The sequence below is a fragment of the Microtus ochrogaster genome, chromosome 2, assembly GCF_000317375.1.
Source record: "Microtus ochrogaster isolate Prairie Vole_2 chromosome 2, MicOch1.0, whole genome shotgun sequence".
Lineage (NCBI taxonomy): Eukaryota > Metazoa > Chordata > Mammalia > Rodentia > Cricetidae > Microtus > Microtus ochrogaster.
Window position 1 is genome coordinate 2,731,405 of NC_022010.1, and position 14,509 is coordinate 2,745,913.

Consider the following 14,509-nt stretch of genomic DNA (forward strand, 5'->3'; position numbering starts at 1 on the left):
ATGTCCCCATTGATGGACTGACCCTGGGATTATAAGGATGTCCCACTGATGGACTGACCCTGGGATTGTAAGGATGTCCCATTGATGCACTGACCCTGGGATTATAAGGATGTCCCCATTGATGGACTGACCCTTGGATTGTAACAACGTTCCCACTGATGGACTGATTCGGAACTGTAAGTCAAATACACCTTTTCTCACCAAGCTGCTTCTCATCAGGGTGTTTTATCCCAGTAACAGAAATGAAACTAGGACACCCACCTTAAGAATGAGCTGCCTGGACAGAATGGTGTCTAAGACGAGCCTTTGCTTTGCCTGCTTGCTGTTCTCTGTCACTGCTGTTTTTCCTCACTAGCGATTTTCTAGTTACCCTGCAGGTCTTCAGCTCCAGACATGGCTCTCTGAGGTGTCCAGCTTTGTGGACTGAGCAGTAGCCATCCTCAGTTTCTCTGGTGTAAAGACACCTAATGTTGGTTGCCTGGGTCATACTGTGAAAGTCAACCTAATAAATGACTTCTGAATATATATTATTCTATCAATCCTGTCCCCTAGAAAACACGAATGTAGTATTCCTGAGACTTGATGAGCCTCCAAGATGTTATCAATTAGCAGTCCTAGGTAGTGTCCTCATTCCCTTAACTGTCAGCTTGAGACAACACAGAGCCATCTGAGAAGGGAGTCTCATTTGAAGGATGGTCCGGTCCAGGATGGCCTGTGAGCACCTCTGTAGGGAATTGTCTTTTGTATTATTTCATGTAGGAGGGCCTGGTTCACCTCTGCAGGGAGTTGTCCTGGGTATTATTTATGGAGGAGGGTCTGGCTCACTGTCGGTGGCACCACTTCCTACTCAGGTGGTCCTGCTGGCTGACCATGAGCCTGAAAACCAACCAGTAAGCAGCACCCTCCATGGTTTCTACTTCAAATTCCTGCTCGAGTTCCTGCCTTGGCATCCTTCAATTGAAGCTGGTGACGTGGAAGCGTTAGTCAAATAGACATTTCTTCCCTTAAGTTTCTTTTGGGCACAGGGTTCATTGCAGCAGCAGAAAGGAAACAAACAACTAAATTATTAACATCCTTGGGTAGGTTGTTGCTGCATGTCTAGGTTGGCTATCAATTCCACCCCTGGGTAGGTTATTGACTGGCATCATTAAGTAGGCTGTTGATTAACTTCCCTGGATAGACTAGGACTTGCCATCTTGGGTAGGTTATTGACTATCATTGGGTAGGCTGTTGATTAGCATTCCTGGCCTCTACTCACCTACCTCTTGTAATAACCAAGAGTGCTTCCACCATTGCAGAAGGTCTCTATGGGACAACCCCCACCTCCCGGCTATCATCCCACCGTAATTCTTGCCACCAATGCTGCCAGCACAACCTCTCATTCTGTTGCTAAGAAGAGCCAACACAGAGAGATCCTACAGTAGGAAGGAGGCAGGGTAAGGATTCCACTCTCTTGGACCTCAGTGGTCATTGTCTTATTTCCATGTCTCCCATGATGGATGGCCACCCGTCTGGGGCTCCCTCCTGCTGCCTAAACCTAGCTCAGTATAAAACCAGTGCATGTGTGGGAGACCCATCAACCCGGGAGGCCCCGTCTCTCACTCACGGACACACGGCTTCAGCAGCACACCTGCTGTGAGAGCTTTATTTACTATTTCTGGAGTCGGGGTGTGCCCCGTTTGCACATGCAGAGTTCACCCCATTTGGTGCAGTCAGCTGGATTCCTGACCACTTGTCTGCACCAGAAAACCTCTTACGGCGACAAAATAGAAAAGCACAGGGGACATCCAGTCACTGGGAAGTCTGGGAAGTCCCTTTTGTTTTGACAGTAAAAATATAGGATTTTATAGATGAATTCTCAGTCACGCAGTTAGGTCCTTCCTGGGACTGGCTACAGTGCCCCGTCCGCCGTCATTCCAAAGTCCTCCAGCTTGTGGATTGGTAAGGCAGCTGTCAGAATGCCACAGACAGGACGTGTGTCTTGCGAGTCCTTACCGATCATGTCACAATATCCCAGGCAGGACCCAGAAGAACAGTTAGGAAAATATACCCTATATTCACATACATTATTCCATTCTCCCACCCCAGAATACAAAGCATGTTGAGGACCATGATCGTTCTAGAACAGAGTAAGAAACCACTTGGTACAAACACCTTCTGCATATCAATATATGATCTTTGTGAGCCCCATACAACAAGATCTGTAAGGCGACACGGGACAAGAACATTAAAAAGCATGGATTGTCCTCTAGAGGATAGGAGAGATTCTAGCTGGCTCAGTGTTGTCAGGGATTGTCACAGCACAGGTGACATTAACAGTTTAAGGAGACTCTTGGATGGTGAAGGATGCAGGCTGTGAAGTGTCCTCATAAAAGGATACTCCAGGGTGTGATAGGGGTCACGGGACAGAGACAACTAAAACCTTTTCCTCATGCCTGCTGACTCCTGATATGGCTTCAGGCTTCTGGAACGTGACATTCCTAAAATGTCAGTGGTGTCCTCTCTCACTGAGGGGCTTGAGGCCAAGGCAAACTCAGAGGTGTGGAGCAGACCCTGCTAGTCTCCTGCAGCTCCCTCCACCTCAAGACTGTCCCCAGTCCCCAGCAATGTGGAGATCTACTTCCTGTCAACATGTGGTGGGACAAAGGCACACTGGGAGGGCACACCATCTCTGTTGCCCCAATGACTTGCCAGAACCATAATATTAACATGGGTGGGCATGGCTTCTCACTTTTCAATCAAGCCTAGATCTAGGGGTGTCTCTGGGCACCAGAATGAACCATCTTAAAGCCAGGATTGACAGAGCAGCCCTTACCCCACCACCACCACCACACAAACATCCCAGGATTTGGCAGGTTTCCCTCAGGAAAACCACTCTGGGATTTTTCCAATCTCTGCTCAGCAGCTAAGGTTGAAGGCCTGGGCCTGTTTCTAGAGGGGATTTTACTGTAGGAGGAAAACGTACATCTAGACAGAAACCTTGCTCACTTCCCTACAATACAAACCCCTCTGATGGGTCCCTGCATCCTGCCAAACCTGAGGCCATCAGATAAATTTTACACTAAGTTCCCTGGACCACCTGGCTTCTCTGCTGGGCCGAGGACTGCCCACAGTTGGTGCTGTATGATTTCAAAGGACAAGCCCAGAGACTATGTGGGAAAACGCCTATCTATGGGAGCAGGTATCCAAAGGCCAGATGGCAAAACAATGATGGGCAAAGAGGGGTCAGATGTGGCATATGTAGGACTCTGCAGACAGCCAGTTCCCAGAAGAGGGGCTGGGGAGACCCGAGTGTCTGAACTGCACCACTTAAGGCATATTATATTAAATTCCTTTAAACGGAGGGTCCTGAGAAGCCCAAGGAGTAAGCATACAGCACACCACCTGTCTCCCAGAGTCTTTTCCTGGTTTAGAAGAGGGGGCTAAATGAACCACTCGCTCAGCTCGGTCAAGAGTCCGAGCATGGGCCTCTGCACACTGCACCACCCCAGAGGGGTCACTCCTGACCCAATGAGATTGTCAGTATGTGGGTCTTTCTGTGGAATCAAATCGATTTCTTGTCAATTAAACAAGAAAGGTTAGGTAATGACAGGCAAGGTGAGCTCTCTTTGATTCTATCATGTCTTTCAATGCTTAGGACACTTCCTGCCACCATGGGCTTCTTTCTCCCAGAACAAAGAGAGGTGGAGAGAAGTTAGAAACATGAGCAGAAGGTTGTTGCTTTGTGGTTTTGTTCGTTTGGTTTTTGTTATTGCTCTGTTTGAGTGGATTTTACAGCCCAGGCTAGCCTCCAGCTTTCTTAGCCAAAGATGGCCTTCCTCTTTTTACACAAGTGCTAGAATCACTGATGTACACACCACACTTGATTTATGTGGTACCCCCCGTGTGTTAGGCACATACTCCACCCACTGAGCGCCACACACCCTCAGCCCTGCCACTGTGTTTAAAAAGGAGTCCCTGGCAAGCCACTGCTGGGTCAAAAGTGCTGCAGCATACAAAATGGATCTAAAATCATAACACAACAGAAAACAGGAAGTATGGAAGAGTCTGCGGGGAGACGGAACCCCAAATGATTTCAGAGGATGGATGCCCCTACCACTAGTCAGGGAAGGAAGGGAAAGCAGTGAAGTGTTAACATTCTGCTCTCATTGGTGGCCAGAGCACAGGGTGGGGTGTGGGTGGGGCCTGCAGTCTCCTGGATGCTAACACCTCAGCCCCCAGGCACAGGTGACAGTACTAACCTAGTGACACCAAATACAGCCACCCTTTCCCACCACACCCTTCCAAAGGGGAAACAGGCAGAGAGGACAATGACAGAGGAGCGATGGCTGAAAGACAGAGAGGCAGGTCTCAACACCATCTGCAAGTAACAGATTTACAGAGAGCAACTTTTGCCGCCGGGGAGGTCAGGGCAGTGGTGGGCACAAGTGCCAGGCAGGTATCTGTCAGAACACCAGACCCAGGGCCCTCCACAGCCACGGACCACCTTGGAACTGCCTGGAATGTCACCAAGGCAAGGTTGGGAAAAGGTCTCTGGAAGCTGCCGGCACAGTGGGCAGCCGGCTTGGCATGTTAGGGGTGACCACTGGTGCTGGGGCTCCTGAAGTCCTCTTGAGGACTTACAAAAGGAAACATGACAGAGCGGGTGTCCAGAGTACAGAAGAGGGTTTGAGACTCTGAGGGGTGAGCATTCAGCTAGCAGAATGCGAAGGAAAACATCTTAGACCTCTTGGCCCAGCATCTGGCCTGAGACTCCCACTACAGGAACCTTCCCATTAGATCAAGATGCAGATGGACTTCGGCCAGGTGGGTCGCGGGGGGCAGGGTGGGGCCACGTCTGTTCTAAGCTGAGTTAGTCGGGTCTTCACTCCAGCAGGACACGGGTGTTCAGAAAAGATGGGGAAAAAAATAGACACCCAGAGCAGGTCTGGTATGTGAGTGGCCAAGGCACTGACCATTCAGACTGAGGTTCATAACACTTGGGACTGAGGGGCAAAGGCTACCCCACAGACAGCAGAGCAGCCTAGACATGGACAATGGCAAAACTCACAAGTTTTCATAGCTAGGACAGGGATCAGGTAACCTGAGGCAACTGGACACTGTCCATCCCTTCCTGCTGTCTGTCAATGCCCATGTCAGGTTTCTAAGAAAATTGGCTGAATTATTGCTTTATCCCCCTCTAAAGCAGACAGGAAAGTAGTGAGACACAGGCCTACCGTGCACACAGCCCCACAGGAAGGATAAGTGTGCTTATAAGTGTAAATATGGGATCTAAGTGGGGAAAGAAGAGCCTGTCAAAAAGAAAACAAAACAAAACAAAAAGGCAAAGCCTGGGAGACACCAGTGCGATGCGTGGACAATTCCCTGGCCATCTGAGAGCCGCTCAAGCTTCCGTGTCCAAGTCCTTCCAGACGGGCTGCCTGAGGAGGAGCCAGAGTCTTTTCCAGCTGAGGGAGTCCTGTGAGGTGTATGCAGAGGGCAGGAAAGCCAACTGTCACACCAAAGGCCAATCCACTTCTGCAAGGAGAACTGAAGAACCTTCTGGGGACTGGAGCAAGTCCTGGGGCAGGACCTTCCTGTGGGGACCCAGATGTGGCTCAGCACAGTATCTTCAGGGTGGAAAGGCCCAGGCACATGAGTGTGGCCAGGGAGGAGCAGGTGGCTTGGCCTCGGGTTCTGACGTCTGGCGGTTAAGGCTTGAGTTTGTGGGTGAAGTGATGTCCTGTCTGCAGAGAAATGATAGTCCTTGTTAGGAGAGCGTTTGGCAGTTTCTGCCATCAGGCCTTCCATCCTATGCTGGGGTTCAGGCGTACCCCAATAGCTCACGAAGCCCTGGGTTCCACCTCCTGCATGTCACCACTGCCCAGGAAGGATGTGGAGGGAGTTGGGAATGGGCAAAGTGAACAACGGGGTAGGCATCCTGACCAGCTGCAATGAGCCAGTTGCGACATCAACTCTGAGCCTTAACTTCCTCCATGTGTTGCTAGAGATTGTACCATAGATTTCAAAATCCCTCCAGAGGGCTCTGGACACTCGCCATGAACCAAGAACTGTTCGGGGTGATGGGTCATAAGCGCAGGGCACATGGGAACCAGAGCATTACCCTGTGCCCACAGGTTTGCTAAACTCCACGTCAGCACAAGGCCCTGAACCCTCCACTGCCCTGGGGCAGACTTGCTTGGGATTCTTTTTCATCCTTTGGATTTATGATATATACACATGTCCATCCATACCTGTAATTATGGGACACATGCTGTATACATATCTGAAACTTCACAGTCTGCTGTGAATGTCTAGTCTTATCTAGGGTTCGACACAGTGCTGGAACAAGGAAGCCCGTGAAGATCCAGGGCACTGGCCTAGCATAAGACTCTGAGCTCCAGGGTGTTTCCCCTGAAAAAAAAAACACACCCCAAAACAGACCAACAAGGTGATCCTGCAGACTCCAAACAGCACCCTGTCCACTCAGGCCAGGTTTTGGGTTTTGTGATTCAGGAGGTGGCCCTCTCCTGACCACACCCAAGCCAGCTTCTGCATCACACAGCCCACTCTCTGTTGGGGTGCAGGTGGCACTCCATCCATCTCTTATGTTTTCAGGCAGGCTGGGAAACCCTGATCCCCGTAGGCGAAGACCGTAGAGCACACAGTAATCTGAGTATATGGCTTCTAAATAAACTTAGCCCTACCTGTCTGTGCCATCCCCAATCTGCACCATCAGCCAACCCCACAATGATGCATATACTGAGCATGTGCAGATGTGTCAGCATTGCCTAGGCAATAGCAAGATAGACAACACAGCTGGTACACAATGTGTGAGGTGTTAGAAGTCATCTGGGTGACTTAAAGGGCCAACGAGATGGCCCAGAGGACAAAGGGCTTGCTGTGCAAGCCTGGAGACCTGAGTTCAATCCCTGGGTCCCACATGTATGTAGACAGAGAACTGACTCTACAGAGTCACGTGTTCCCATACACCATGTGCTTACACAGCAATAAATATGACTTAAGTGCACAGGAGGATGTGGGGGTTCTATATAGACCACAGAAGTTTTGCACCCAGCACTTTAGGGTCCTCAGATCTTGGTGCCTCAGAACCTTTGAATGGATCTCAGGTGGATGCCAAGGGTCTTGAAATAAACTTACACAGTGTGTACACTAAGACTTCCCTATGCAAGACTTTGAAACTTGTCTAGCTAAGCTGGCCTTTGATGTTCCCACCTTTCCCAAGGGCTTTGAGGGCAGCAAGAAGGTCAAGGACATGAGGTCAGAACTCTAGTTACCTGACACCCTTTGCCAGTCTCTTTACCAAAACACTCACCTTTGTGTGACCACCTCCCTCCCGAGGCCCCACCTGAGCCATCCCAGGGTCCTACCTGGTCAAGCTTGATTGTCATACAGGCTCTGCCTCTTCTTGGATTTAAGATCCTTTAACCACTGGGGTGAGGACTCCTCTGATCTGAAACCATAAAGCCAGAGTGAGTGGAGTGAGAACCACACCCTGGTTCCTTGAAGGCAGGGTGACATGGCCCCCAGCCCTCAATTTGCCATGTTGACAGCTGATCAGATACGATTCTAGATATTTCTATGAATGTTTCTGGATGAGATCTATGCAAACCTATGCAGAGCCATGAGATTCAGTGGGCTTTGAGTCAAGCAGATCATGGCTCATACTATACATGGGCCTCTCTCCATGAGCTGAAACCTAAATAGAAAAATATGAAACAGAGAAACCATGACTGCCCAGAGAGAGGGAAGGCTCTACAATTGGGTCAGCAGCTGCCTGCCTCTGTCTGCATTGATCTGCATCTCCTCCTTGGTCTTTGGATCCCACAGCCATGTGCAGTGATCCCCTTGCCTCTATGTGTGAATGTGTCTGTCTGTCTCTCTGTCTCTCTGTCTCTGTCTCTGTCTCTCTCTCTGTGTGTGTGTGTGTGTGTGTGTGTGTGTGTAGCTGAATTATTTTACCATCCCACAGAGAGAGTTCCTGATTTAGGGAGGGCTTAGGGAAGTTGGTGACCTAGTTGGGGATAAAGGCTAAGGGAGGGGGTGATTTGGAAGTGTGGAGGCAGACCTCCTCCCTCAGGGTGATCTGTCCTCTAGCCCTGAAATAGAGGCAGAATGCCCAGGCTCCCCAGATTTCAGCCCAGCCTTGCCTGACGGTGGAGAAAGATGTCCAGGTCCAGGTCTACAGATGCCTCCAGGACCAACCTCTTCATTCTGGACAGTGAGCACACCTCAGCAAGAGCCTGCCTCACTCTGACTGAGTCTTTCTCCTCACAAGTTCCTCTTTGTGCCTTGGTCATGTGTTCCTGGGGCTCTGCACAGTATAGCCATCACCTGGAAGTCTCTCATACCGTGAGGCCCATCTAATCGAGACTCAGGAAAAGTACATCTCCTGGAGGCCTTCTGAGTGCCCTCCTCCTCAGATATGTGCTGAGAGCCCCTCCTATCTACAGGGAGCACAGAATCAGGGAGCAAATGTGTCCAGCTATGAGCTACAGGCTGCCTGAAATTTAACATAGTAACAGCCATAGACAATACATAAAAGAATAGCCATGGCTAGGGGACAATAAACCTTTATTGACTAGAGCAGACAGTGGGCCGGAACTAGCCTGTGGGTTGCAGTCTGATCACTTTAACTCTACCGCAGCAGGATTGTTCCACACCCCTATATCACGAGTCCTGAATTTATGCCCTAACTTCTCAGCATAAAGCACCTTCAATTATGAGCCTGTTATAGACCAGGTCAAAGAACGGGTTTCTCATCTCCATGACCACCCCAGTAGGTTGTGGGGTTACCAATTTCACAGAAGAAGAAGGTGAGGCATGAAGTGCTCATGTGGTTTTTTTTCAGCTCACAGCATTTCACAGCCTGGCCTGGAGCTGAAGTTGGGGCTGCTCGGGTCTCGTCCATGTATAGAATCAACGTGACTGGGGTGGAGCAGCTGCCCTCTCCATGAAAGGCAGCTGACCAGTTAGGCCTCCCAATTGTCCCAAGATGCCCCAGTTTCCATTTATCTGCAGGGCTTCCTGGAAACACAGCCTGGAGTTCTGGGTCAGGTGGGAGAGGAGGGCGTAGAGGGGCTTTGAGATTCCTGCTGTCTCCCCTGGGTCTGCAGCCGTAGCTGAGAGAGTACAGAGTACACCCACAGGGAAACCTGCACACAGCACTCGGAAGCATCCTGTCCCCGTCCTCACCTCTCATCTTTCTCTGTGCTGGAAGGCAACACCCGACTGCCCAGCACCCCAGGCTGGAAGGGTGACCTAGAGGTCTTGGACTGGGGCGCCCAGCTGAGGGACTCGCCAGGACTGTCCACTTCTGGTCTCTTGTGCAGCTGAGCCTGGGGAGAGAGGAGGGTCCAGTATAGTTGTCTTCTGTCTGGGGACAAGCCCCATCTAACAGCGCTCCCAGGGTGACATCTCACAAAGCACCAGGTATCCTGAGCTAGAGTGACCAAGGCAGGAAGTATGGGGACTGAGAAGTCCAGAGCCTCGCCCAAGGGGAGGCTAGAGCAAATTCACCCCTGCATCTAGTGGCATGAAGCCTGCAACATTGGGGTCCCACAAGCAAGAGACAGGGGCGACTGTTCCCTGAGTTTGGGGACCAGGCTGGAAAGGGGCAACTTAAGACAGTATGAATGGAATTTCTCTGGGAGAAGCTAGGCAGCGTCACATTCCTGTCATCTCAGCAATCAGATGGCAGATGCAGGTAGGAGGATGTTAAACAGACGTGCAATGGAAGGGGGCATGAGGAAAGGGAGGGGGAGGCTGATTGAAAATGATCGATAGATGGGAAGGGAGGAGGGAGGTTAAATCATGGATGGGCAAAAGGAATGAGAAGAAAAGGCGTTAGTTGGGTCATGAGGGACGGACAGAAGTGGGGTTCACTCAGCGGTCCGCTCTCAGTACCTTCAGCACAGCTGGGTCCATGCCTGGGAACATGGGCATCCTCTGGGAATGGCTGACAGGGGTCCTCTCCACCTTGGGTGGCTCCTCATCCGACTCATCCCTCCTGGGTGACTTCTCTTCTATTAAGAGACAGACTCTGAGTCATTGGTGGTTCCTCACAGCCCTGCACAAAGACAGGGCACCCCTGCTCTATCTGTACTTGGCAGAAGCTTCCCACTCCCTGTTCTTCAGATACTGCCACCTGCCTGGAAACAGTGGTCATGAGCAGACCGCCTCTTCTCAGGCATAGGCAGGCCCCTGGCTCCTGCCACTTCGGAGGAAAAATAGGACATTCTTGGCAGAGGCAGAACAAACAGCAGAGACATGTCCCACCAACAGGGAGCAATGTGGAATGCTTCAGGGTCTCTTGAAGACACTGCCCAAGTCAGGGGCTGTGCCAGAGACTTCCTGGTGATGGGTAGCGATAAAGAATTTCTGGCTTCCCAAGAACTGGACATTGGTGGGGTACAGCATGTACTCTGGAGCCCTAGGCTCAGGTGGATATGGGCATGCTCCGAAAGGTCAGCCCCGGTCTTTCATATCCGCCGGCCATGTGGTCGGGGCTATGGAAGTCACAGGTTCTGCTGCCAGGCCCCTGTGAAGGAATCTGTGTTTCTGTCTGTATGTATCCAGGTGGCTTAGCACAGTTCTGGCCCTGCAGACACTTACTGACCTATTTATTACTGGTTGGCTCTGTGTACAGGTGCATGTGTTCACTGTATGTACCCGTGGGGGGGGACCTGTGTGCATGTGCACGCACATGGAGGTCAGAGGTTGGTGCTGGGCATATACATCAATCTCACTTCATTTTCTAAGGCAGAATCTCTCCCTGGACCTGGAGTTCACCAATTCAGTTAGAGAGCTGGCCAGCAACCCGCAACAATCCTTTGGCCTCTGCTTACTCAAGGCTGGGTGACAGGAGTACGGGGGGGGGGGGGGGGGGGGAGGGAATGAGGATTTGAATACGGGTCTTGGAACCTGTGAAGCAAGCACTTTACACATCTCCCCAGCCCTCAACAGAAACCTAACCTTTGTTCACTAGCACAGTGGACCATGAGAAGCAATGACCCAAGCATTGGTTTAGGCATCTGGTCAGAGGCCACATTTGGTCATGCTACTCTCTGCCCTATAGACCAGGCTGGCCCCAAACTCAAAGATCTCCAGCCTCTGCTTCCATGTGCTGGGATTAAAGATGTGCACCACCAATGCTGGCTCTTTGTTTGTTTTAAAGAGGGTCACATCATATAGTCACAGCTGGCCTAGAACTCACTCTGTAGACCACCAGGCTGGCTTTGCACTGTGAAGACTTCGCTGCTTCTGTCCCTGAACTGCTAGGACTACAGACGGGCACTGCCGGACATGGATTCAGAACACAAGTTCCACAGAACAAAAAACCACGACTTCATGGGTCGTTGTGTCTCAGTGTCACAAACCCTCCAAGGTCGGGCCATCCATCCCAGGGTTTAACCTGAGGCCTTCCTGCCCAGAGCGGTATGCAGGCCAAGTGGAAGGTGTGGGCATACCTGTTGAGTCCTTGAACATCCATGCGCTGTGTGACTCCTCTTCCAAAGGAGACCAAGGAGACCGGCTCTCTGACTCGCTGAACTGACTGCGCCGGAGGGAGTGGGAGATGGGAGCCCGGCGACGGCTTCGCTTACTCAGTTGCACCCGGGTCTTCAGCGCACTTGAATCGAGGACTGAAGTTTGCTTTGGGGGTGGCGAGGAGGAGGTGGGAAGGAAGGAAACCGTCAGTGGGAGGCACTGTCCACAGACCATGTGCAGCCTTGCTCATACACAAGGTGTTCTCAGGGGTGCACGGGCTGGTGTGCCGTGCTCTAAAGACATCCTTGATGCCATAAGCCTCAACGTCCCCATGGAGGGCATGCAGGCAGTGCCCAAGAATAGCACTGGACACACAGGCATGGGAACAAGTATAGACTGTGACATCACACAGAGTAAAGGAAGGACCAGGAGCTCAGTCCAGGCCTATGTTCTGGATGTTGAATGACCTGCTGAGTAAATCTCTCTGCGTCTTTATGACAACCATATTCATGGAGTCCCTGAGCCAAGAGGTACTCACTGTGGCCCCCACGAAATCCTGAGTGCGGGTGAGAGGGGAGGGACCACCCACAGAGCACCAATAAAGAAGGGCACTTCCATGTCCACAGGGTACCCTGGGACATCTCTCTGATCAGCCTCCAAATGGTCCCCACAGGATACCCAAATCATGGTGGCAAACCACAAAAACCTCAGTTCACCCCATACTTAGGGCCAGCATTTGGACAGAATCAGCAACCATGCCAACTTGCTACTCCAAAAGGCAGGCAGGGAATGCTGCCATTGGTTATTATTATGTGCATGGGACGGGGCAGCTACCAGGGACCCAGGGCCATTGGTGTTGCCTGCCACTGTTGCTTAGGATGGATTCTAGGAGGAAGTGCTCAGAGTTCAAGAAGGAATGTCCAGTGTCATCCGTGTCATATGACACACATCACATGCACACATGAGCTGCAGCAAGCTCGGCCACAGTGAGACTTCAGTGCATGGCTGCTGAGTGAAGAGCTCCTTACAACACCCGGAGATGGGCGCCAGTGCCTGTTCATATGGCAGTGTCCTGGAGGGCTCACCCTGGTCTTGCTGTCTTTCCTCTTTTCTAGAGATGCCAGAGGGAAGACCTTGGGTGTGTAGCTGTGGGTCCCCTGGGAGCTCATTAGAGCCACTCGGGGCACCTGGAGCATCAACTACCCAGGAGTAGGTGAGGCGCCTGGTCAGGAGTGAGGGGCCCTTGCAGCCTATAATGACGGTTCCTATCCTTGGAGACTAGGGCTTCTGCAGCAGGGTACCACGGCTCCGGATAGTGGGCACCTGAGGGGTGGCTGTGTGTGGAACCCAGGCAAGCTCAGTTCTGGAGGAGGGAACCTGTGCCTGGAACAGCTGTCAGAGAGCCCTTCATGCCTGGTGCCCAGGCTCTGCTGAGAGAGAACCCGAAGAGGCTATTCTCTGTGCTTGCTCTAGACAGGCCCCGGCTGACCCGGAAGAACTCATGGCAAGATGTGCCTTGGACACATGTGAGATCACCTGTGAGGCCGTGGATCTGGATGTGCTCATCACTACTAAGTAAGGCAGCTGAGGATCAGAGAGGTGAGGACATCTGCCCCAAGACACACAGCTAGTATGGGGCAACCCTATGCTAAAGGAAGGTACATGTCTAAGGCTGTGTCCAATGCCCACCACAGGGGTCATGTGCACAAGGAGACCATCCTGCTGGGGTGGTGATGCTGCACAGGCCATGCTTCCTTTTAATAAGAAATGGCTGTTCCGTCCCAGCCACCTCCCCCAGCTTCAGCTTACATGGATGAAGGAAAAATCGTCCTCTCTTTCTGCTGGGCAAGCGTCTGATGGGGGTGGCCCCTCTGGGCCATCTGTGGACTCCAGCTCAGAACTGGAACGGTCCACACTGGAGCTGCGCCGGTCCCTGGAGCTGTCATGCTGCTCCACTGATGTGGATTCCGTGTACGAGGACAAGTGGCTGCTTGGTGGCTGCTTCCCTGCAGATGCAGCACTGCTGTCCGGGGACGACGGGGACTCGGGGCCAAAACTGCACGAAAGGCAGGAAACAACAGCACTCACAGAAGGGCCTAGGACACTCAATCCCAAACCTGGGGTCATGGACACATGGCTCAGAGTGTTCACACTCAGGGGACATCAGGGGTCTTCCTCCCGGCAACAGTGGCCATGTGACAAAGAGAGCCAAGAGCAAAACCAGGAGTGATGGCGGCACACCTGGAATCTCCGTGGAAGGGGGCAGAAGCAGGAGAGTCAGGGGTTGGAGACCAACCTGGGCTATGTAAGCAACTACCTGTGCCCAATAAAGAAAGATAAATAAAACAAAATAAAAATGAGAGGCAAACAAGCCGTGGGGAGGTGTGTGGTAAACCACCAGGCTCTGACGAGAAGAGGTCGGTCAGAGGCCTCAGAACGCAGGTCCTTCCATGCAGAGAAGGCAGGCAGTTGGGCTTGTTGGGAATTGTCAGTTCACTTCTAACACTGACCACAGCAATGTTGTAAAGACAGAACACACATCACCTACACCTGTGTACTCCTTTGAGGACCTGCACAACATCTGAAGTCATGTGGATCTCATGGGGATAGTTCGTGCTATGTTTCCATTGGACAAAGGCAAGGGGGTCCTAGGGTTCCTAATAACCAGCAGAGAAGACTGGGTCTCAGCCCTCCTGCTTCAACCAATAGCTGCCTCACTCACTCACTCAGCCAGCCAATCAGCCAGCCAGCCAGTCAGTCAGTCAGTCAGTGAGTCAGTCAGTCAGTCAGTCAGTCAGTCAGTCAGTCAGTCAGTCAGTCAGCCAGCCAGCCAGCCAGCCAGCCAGCCAGCCAGCCAGCCAGCCAGCCAGTCAGTCAGTCAGTCAGTCAACCAGTCAGCTAGATAGCCAGCCAGTCAGTCAGCCAGCCAGCCAGTCACCCACTCGCTCAGTTACTCACTTACACACTCAGCCAGTCACCCACTCGCTCAGTTACTCACTTACACACTCAGCCAGTCACCCAC

General features: G+C 51.8%; 1 protein-coding gene across 2 annotated transcripts in view; it reads right to left on the reverse strand.

Annotated features, from left to right (window-relative positions):
* Nucleotides 1-1,623: 1,623 nt before the first annotated feature.
* Nucleotides 1,624-14,509, reverse strand: part of Kiaa1671 (KIAA1671 ortholog) — a 139,857-nt gene continuing 126,971 nt past the window's right edge. For both annotated transcript variants that reach the window (XM_013349280.2, XM_013349282.2), the window contains 6 exons: nt 13,297-13,543; nt 11,469-11,652; nt 9,907-10,025; nt 9,196-9,338; nt 7,371-7,453; nt 1,624-5,726 (listed from right to left, as the gene is read on the reverse strand). In XM_013349280.2, coding sequence (XP_013204734.1) covers nt 7,375-7,453; nt 9,196-9,338; nt 9,907-10,025; nt 11,469-11,652; nt 13,297-13,543 — 772 coding nt within the window. In that variant the 3' untranslated portion in view covers nt 1,624-5,726; nt 7,371-7,374. The remainder of the gene's footprint in view (nt 5,727-7,370; nt 7,454-9,195; nt 9,339-9,906; nt 10,026-11,468; nt 11,653-13,296; nt 13,544-14,509) is intronic.